The sequence below is a fragment of the Poecilia reticulata genome, linkage group LG2 (genome assembly GCF_000633615.1).
Source record: "Poecilia reticulata strain Guanapo linkage group LG2, Guppy_female_1.0+MT, whole genome shotgun sequence".
Classification (NCBI taxonomy): Eukaryota; Metazoa; Chordata; class Actinopteri; order Cyprinodontiformes; family Poeciliidae; genus Poecilia; species Poecilia reticulata.
The window spans coordinates 29,407,265-29,415,147 of record NC_024332.1 but is presented as its reverse complement, the minus strand read 5'-3'; the positions used below and the strand labels follow the sequence as shown (position 1 = coordinate 29,415,147).

The window sequence follows — 7,883 nt, the reverse complement described above, 5'->3', positions numbered from 1 at the left end:
TGGTGCTGCACGGTTATGTAAAAGGTGTCTAATCCACTCCATTCCAGCTTTTATCACAGCTATCAAAAAGCTTAAAAAAAAGCAAGTATTTATGATCATGCAAATGAGGGCAGCTCTCAGCCCACGTTTTGTTCAGGGGAACAAAAAAACCTTGAAAAAAATAAAAAACGGTTCTGCTTTCTATCTGAATCCACTAATATCCCCCCTTTCTTTTCCCAAAGATTTAGAATCTATTAATTTCCCCATGAAGACTCTTCTTTACCTGACTGTTTAGTCATTTGTAACAGCTTTCTTCTCTTGTCCTTTGTGTTCTCATGAATCAAGCACTCTTTTAAACTGACTTTGAAAATAATGAGGACGGAACAATGCAATGACAAGGTTGTTTGCGAACAGATGATTGTCTTCAGGTATTTGATAGTGTTTGAAATGCATATCGCAAGTTTTGGAAATGTTGATAAAAAGCAATATTAAAGCGAGCTTGTCTGTTTGAAGCTGTTGGTGAAGAAACACAAGCTTCCCCATGGGCATGGTCCTTTGATTGAGAGATATGTTTAATTGATCTTTTTCTTGCTTAATTTATTTGCAAACCTTCAGTTTTTTTTCAGACTGAGTGTCCTAAATTTGCACCTATACTGGCACTGTTCATATGCTATATAGTATATTAGATTTAGGTGTTTCTCTGATCTGGTTATATCCACCCTTCTAGCCAGCCAGCCTCTGGGGTTTTTTTTGCAGGTTCTGTATTTATACTCATATATGTATTTTAAAAGTATTTGAAACTCTGGACATTTGTATATGACTAAGTATAGTGTTTTGACATGAGAAATGTCCCAGAACCCTTTATTCTGTGTTTGAAAGGGAAAACAAAAACAACACCAGCTTTTCAACAACAACAAAAAAATAACAGCATTGTTCTTTAAATCTGTACCTCTACAAACAACCAGTGTCCAGAATCCAGGGTGTTGCTTGCCGGCAGGGTTGGATATAGATTTTCAAACTCATCTGCGTCTCGTCGATAAATAATTTAGGACCAGGAACAGTTTTCACTTGCCCTGCATGTTCGCAGTTTGAATTAAACCAGCAAACAGTAACCAGCTCTGGGAAAGCGTATAGTAAAAGCACAGCAAGCAGGTGTCTTGTAAGTGTCAGAGGATTCAAAGAGTTGCATAAAAAATTACATTTCACTTTGTACATGGGTAGTTTTTTTTTTTTTTTCATTTTCACAGCAAAGGCAGAGGAATTCATTAAAAGGCTCACGCCTCATAGCAACAACTGACAGCCAGGAATTTGTCAGACAGCCTAATACATGGTGCTGTGTTGTGTATAGTGATGGAAATTATTTTAAAGAACAGGCGTTGATTTGACAGCACCCCAGTAAGATTTTTTTTATTTTTTTGTCGGTATAATGCTTTATGCCTTATTTTTCTTCAGGAGCACCAGATCCTTTTTTTTTTTTTTTTTTTTTTTTTGCTCATTTACATGCCAGAAACCAAACGGAGCAACCTTGGAGTCTTCAAAGCAGGTCTCCCAGGTAATGGAGGGGAGCGTAGGATTGCACATCTGATCAGCTCTGACTGGAGTTTTCATCATGTAGATCTAAAACTGGAGGAGGAGTTTTGCATGTTTACAGAAAATTAAAGCAGGGGAGGGATTCTCATCTTTTGTTTTAATGTTCCTTAATTAAAATGATTCTTTGTCACACTTCATTAATTTTAATCACAGCGTTGTATAAAAAAAAAGAACACAAAAAAACTGCCATTTTGTATTAATTCAGAAATTTTATTTGAGAAAAAAAAGAACAGAAACACAGCAGTAGACACCACAGGAAACAATATACTGAAACTCAAATAATGAAAGACAAATCCACAAAAGAGGTGCACCAACCAGTCTTCCAGAGAGTGGAATTGGACAATTTTCCGTTGATTGGTTATGACCACTGATTAGCAAGTTAAATGCTGAAAAAATATTTGCTTTTCCTCTCTTCATTAAATAAATAAATACAATGAGGTCTGACCATTTGTGGTCGATGACCCTCAAATCAGCATTTGCTTGGAGAAATTAGACAAAGTTTATGCATTGATACATAAATTGTGGTAAGCTGGTAAAGCTTTAATTTCCTGTTTGATTTATAATTACTACCTCTATCAAAAAACGTTCAGCACATCAAAAATGGGCTATTCACAGAACACACAGTAATAAGTACCAGCCAGGAAAAGCTCGATTAGTCCATATCCAATAAACATTCTCCCACTTTTTCCTCATAAACAAATATGTACACTTGTTAATTAAGAATATGATACAAACTTCTACACATGTACATCCACAAAGTACAGCTAAATAAGATTACCTGCACATTTTATTAAAAGATAGTTGCAACTTCAGATTCTGTAGCCACCGTTACAATGTTGGGAGTCTCCTGGTGGACCGCGGCCTGTCCTGCATCAGTTTCATGCGGCTGCTGGGGGAAGTAGGAAGGAAGAGTACCGGATCTGGAAAAAGTCTGCATGTTGCTTCTTGGCTTTGGCTGGTTTGTGTTGTATCCACAGTCCTTCCTAATGCTGTGAGGATTGTTGAAAACAGGCATGGGGGAGAAGCCTATTGTGTAGGCATTTTCTCTGGAGTTCCTGTAGCTCCTCTGTGGTATCACACAGTAGGCACTTTGGCAATCTCTAGATAAGCTGCTACTAGTACCTGAAACAAAGTAAGACAAACAAAACTGCAGATTAGATACAGTAAGTGTAAATGTTATGTAACCACCTTTAATGTTGACCTGTCAAAGGTTTTATTTAAATGCAGTCTTGCAAAGTCTGGGAAATATTTAAAGCTACTTTTGTTACTATCCAGGTCTGAATAAGTACAAGGAAAACTGAGTGTGGCCAGAATGTTAACAATTATTGCCAATATTAATTATTTATATTTTCAAAAAGTTATAAACCTTTGGTTCAAAAAATAAGGTTATTTCATTGATTTATATTTAAATGATACGCCTTACCCTGATTTTTCCACATCAAAAATGTAGACTTCAATATTTTGCTTTTAAGTATAAGGCGCTTCAATTATGCAGGTTCAAACACCTCAGAGTTTTTGCTTGAAACCTCAAACACATCAAGGTTACGATCACAAACCTTAATGTATCTTACTGTGGTTTTATGTGATAAATTAATCCAATCTATTGTGTAACTGGGAAGTGGAAGATAATGATACACTGTCTTCATTTTTCAAGTTTGTAAAAAAGATTAGCAAATAAATATCTGAAGAGTAAGCTTAGGAATTCAGTACCCCGGAGCAAATAACTTCATGGTGCGGTCATAGGTTCAGGTTGGAGTGCAGTGGTAGTTTTCCTCCATATACCTTATTTTGCATATCAGCTAAAAAAAAAAAAAAAAGCTGTACTTCATGTAGTTGCTGCATGGGGGCACAGTTGTTAGTACTGTTGCCTTGCAGCAAGAAGGTCCTGGGTTCTTTCTGCATGGAGTTTGCATGTTCTCCCTGTGCATAAGTGGGTTTTTGCTGGGTACTATTGTTTCCTCTCACAGTGAAAAAACATGACTATCAGGTTAAATGGCCTCACAAAATGTTCCTTCGTTGTAAATATGTACATGGTTGATTGTCTTGCATTTCTCTATGTTGCCCTGCGATGGACAGGTAACCTGTACTAAGCGTACCCTGCCTTTCTCCCATCGCTAGAGTGAGGCACCGGCCACCCACTGCAAGAATATTGCCATTAGATGGATGGATGATATTAGATTAAAGACTAAACAAATATTCACACTATTCTTTGAAGATTTGCAAATCAAAATCTTAGTATGTGTCATTTGTCTCGCACTAATACACACAACTCTGACTTGGTTTCACACAAAATCCCAATAAAAATCTTGAATATTGTTGCAAATTCTAATAGAAATGCGACGGGTATGAACATTTTCCCAAAGCCTGCAATTGGCTGTTAAAGCCATTTGAAATCAAGGCAATAAGCAGAACCTTTGGTTCTTAAACTTAACATGCAAAAGACAGAATAACAGTAGAGAAGTCTGATATGTGATGCCATTATGTAAGCCATGCATGTAATACAGAAAGTAATTATTATGTATCATCATTTTAGTTGTTATTACATGAACTAAAAATTTACACTTCAAAGAAACTTTTGAAACATTTTTAAATTAGATGTATAAAAATTTTGGAATGTGAAATGACAATGAATAACTAGGCACCCTGGAATATTTAAAACTTACTTTTCAGCCTGGGTTGGAAGGTGCTGAAGTTCTTCTTGCCGCCATCTCCACTGACATCTGAGTCGCTGTCATTGAAGTCACTGTCCCCTTTACCGCTGTCCTTCACGCTCAGCTGGTCGTTGTTGCTGAGGCCGCTGCAGTCAACAAAATACAGTATGAGCCACAACCACACCACATTAGCTTGATTATTGATGTGTTTTCATATGCAAAAACTAGATCTTTGCTGCCCATCTAACCTCAATCTGCACACATTGCCACAATCAATAAACTGCACGCATGGGGGAAAAGTAAAGCATGCTTTCTTTTCATTCAAGTTTCACTGCTATGCAATACACGCAAAAGGAAATTTCTCATTTTTTCAGTTAACTTACCTCACTTGCAAGCAGTATCTGTCACCTTGCCACACAGACGTTGGCTGAAAATGCTTGGAGGGCAGGAAGATCTAAGAGAGCAAACAGAGTGACAGTAGAGCGCTTAGTTTCCATTTCTGGCACATAGATCAAGGCAGCAACATCACGAAGCTAAAAAGATGAAAAATGCTGAAAAAAAAAAAAAAACACTGGATGACTCACCTTCGATTCTGAGTCTCTGCTCCTCTCCTCATAGAGGCAGGAATCATCCAGAGACAAAGACGTCCTCTCGTGGAAGAACCCCTGCTGGCCCGTGTAAATGTTTGGTTCTGCAGAGGTGAGCATGGAATGGGCCCTGCCGTCAAACAGGCCCTGGCACACCTCTCTCTTTCTGCCACGACTTCTTCTTCCCCCACGGCTCAGTTTGCACGTGAGGGCGACGGCCACAATTGCAATTAGCAGGAAGGCACAACCCCCACTGAGCACGATGATGATGATTAGTGAGCCATCGAACGAGGAGCCTTCTTCCTCACTTGACTGTAGGACAATGACAACCTGGTCTTCAGGGGGTTCTGTATCTGAAACCACAAACCTAATAGTGGCACTGCTAGACAGAGGGGTCCTTCCGTTGTCACTGACTGTGATTTTAATTTCCAACACGTCCCCTATTTCGGCTGTGAGCCACTGCTTCAAAGCGATCTCTCCGGTGTGTTTGTTCATGGTAAACAGCTTTTGGTCACCTTCCAGAATTTGGTGGGACAGCTCGCCATTCACCCCCTCATCCACATCTTCTGCTACTACCTGGAGGGCAAGGTAGCCTGCAGGGGCAGTGTAGGGAAGAGGGATATCAGCAGAGTTATTCAGCAGGACAGGGAAGGTGAAATATGGATAGTTGTCATTCTGATCCACGACTCTGACCCGGATCATAGAGGTGCTGGACAGAGAAGGGGAGCCTCTGTCCTCAGCTTGGATGACCACCTCAATCTGTTGGAGCGTTTCATAATCAAAAGACCTCAAAGTGTATAAGGACCCAGAGATTGAGTCTACAGAAACATAGGTGGACACTGGAGATCCCCCAGGTATTTCTGAATCTAGGATCTTGTAGGAAACTTTTGCATTCTTTCCCATGTCAGGATCTCGAGCAACAACGGTGGTAATGTATGAGCCAGGAATGTTGTTCTCCAGAACTGAAACTTCATACACAGACTTACTGAAAAGAGGGGGGTTGTCATTCTCATCTGTTACACTGATTGTGTACTGCTTGGCCGTCTTAAACGGGGGACTCCCCAGGTCCTCTGCCACTACAGTCAAGTTGTATTCTTGGATCTTCTCTCTGTCCAGAGTAGCGGTGGTAACGATCATGAACGTCTCCCCGTAAGCCTGCTGCAGGGCGAAATGCTCGTGCCCGAGCAGGCTGACGCGCACGTACCCGTTGGAGCCCGAGTCTCTGTCCGAGGTGCTGATCAGCGCCACGAAGCTCTCCGCTGCCGCAGCCTCGGTGATGTAGGCCACCGAGTCGCTGCTGGAGGTCATCGGCTTGATGACGATCTCCGGAGCGTTGTCGTTCACGTCCACTACCTCGATCACGACCGTGCAGGTGGAGGGGACGGAGTTCTCGCCCTGATCCGAGGCTCTGATGCTCAGCTCGTATGACTTCCTTTTCTCGAAATCAACCAGAGACTTCAGGGTCACATCCCCGGAGTAAGGGTCGATGTGGAAAGTTTGGGCCGCTTCGGATGACAGCTCATCCGGGAACGCATACACTACTTCCCCGTTGATGCCCTGGTCCGGATCGAAGGCGTGCACTTTCAGTACTCGGTGACCTACCGGGGAGTCTTCCTCCAACTCAACTTTCAGGGAGCTGTGCGCAAAAGCCGGGCTGTTGTCATTAAAGTCCAACACTTTGATGTTCACAGTCATAGATCCCGACTTTGGAGGTGCTCCTCCGTCAGACGCAGTCACCTGTATAGTGTAAGAGTCCTCCACCTCCCTGTCCAGCTCACTCACCAGAACCAGCTCGGCAAACTTCACTCCGTCCTCCAATTCGCGCACTTCCACGGCAAAGTGGCTGCAGGAGGAGATGATGTAGCTCTGGATGTAGTTATCACCCACATCCTCGTCGAGAGCGATCTGGAGCGGGAACCTGGAGTTCAGGGGGACGTTTTCAACTATCTCCAGTTTCGTTTCGTTGAGTGGGAAGAACGGAGAGTGGTCGTTGATGTCCTTCACCTCGATCTCCACGTGGATGAGCTGAAACTTCTCCCTGGAGTGGGCCACGATGTTGAAGGCGATGAAGCAGCGAGGGGACCTGGGGCAGAGCTGCTCCCGATCGATCACATCCGCGACGGTCAGGAGTCCGTCACTTTCCCGCATGTGAATGACTGAGGTGTTGCTCTCCTGCATGAAGCGGAAAGATGTGTCCGGGTCATCAGACGGATCAATCTTTAAATCTTGGGATAAATTCCCTATTTCCGTCCCGGGTGCGTCTTCTTCATAAGTAAAGTACCTTGTAGTTGTGCAGTGCACAGTGCGCAGAAACACATAAAAAAGCGTCAAGACAAGCGCCACAGATGCAGCTTTGCAAAACGTCATGCTGAGTGTCCCCCCCACAAAAAAAAAGTATTCAGATGATGCACGTCGGGAACTACTTCTCCTGTCTGAGTCCAACTCCGAGTTAGCAGACCGACTTTAAGCCCCACTGTATGCAAATTGCCCGCCCAGTCGACCAATGGCCTTCCAGTGGGGCACCAAAAGGAAAGGTTTGGCCCTGCACCAATTTGTAGCTTATTGTTTTGGGTGCAAATGGCTCATTAGATAAACTGATTGTGGAGCTTTTAATCGGGCAAACACCAGCTTCCTTAAATTAATCTGCACGTGGCAATTAATTAACTAACTAAATTACTTGGAAGGGACAGGATAATAAGAACAMACTCCTCCTGAGGAGGGTACAGGTCCACCTGTTAAAAGCTTTGAAAGGATTTACTGGGTGAGTTTCACCCAGCGAGAGAAGGAAGCAGACACATGGCAGCGTTATTAGAAGTGCTCCAAAAGTTAAGAAGGGCACACGGCTGTGGAAAGCATCAGGAGAATGATTGGTGCCATGCGCAGAAGTTTAAAAGTCCTGAAGGCAAAAAAATAAAGAAGAAAAAAAAGAGATATTCAAAGAAAGTCATGCTATGCATGTAGAAGTATCACCATGCAGATAGAATGTTAAAATTAAACTAAAGGAAAGGTTATGGTTGGGAAGAATACATCTGAACCATTTTCTCTTTGAGTACTGCATTTCATATATATATATATA

General features: G+C 42.2%; 1 protein-coding gene across 1 annotated transcript; it reads right to left on the bottom strand.

Annotated features, from left to right (window-relative positions):
• Positions 1-1,758: 1,758 nt before the first annotated feature.
• Positions 1,759-7,718, bottom strand: LOC103459029 (protocadherin 8). Its single transcript, XM_008400231.2, has 4 exons — positions 4,805-7,718; positions 4,604-4,674; positions 4,233-4,366; positions 1,759-2,691 (listed from the first exon to the last, which is right to left on the bottom strand). The coding sequence occupies exons 1-4, from the start codon at positions 7,172-7,174 to the stop codon at positions 2,360-2,362; spliced, it is 2,907 nt and encodes a 968-aa protein (XP_008398453.1). The 5' UTR covers positions 7,175-7,718; the 3' UTR covers positions 1,759-2,359.
• Positions 7,719-7,883: the final 165 nt, after the last annotated feature.

Coding starts and splice junctions, on each gene's coding strand:
- LOC103459029 (XM_008400231.2), bottom strand. CDS start 7,174: ATGACGTTTTGCAAAGCTGCATCTGTGGCGCTTGTCTTGACGCTTTTT. Junction 4,675..4,804: donor GCAGAGACTCAGAATCGAAG/GTGAGTCATCCA, acceptor TTGCTCTCTTAG/ATCTTCCTGCCCTCCAAGCA. Junction 2,692..4,232: donor CTTCCAACCCAGGCTGAAAA/GTAAGTTTTAAA, acceptor ACTTTGTTTCAG/GTACTAGTAGCAGCTTATCT.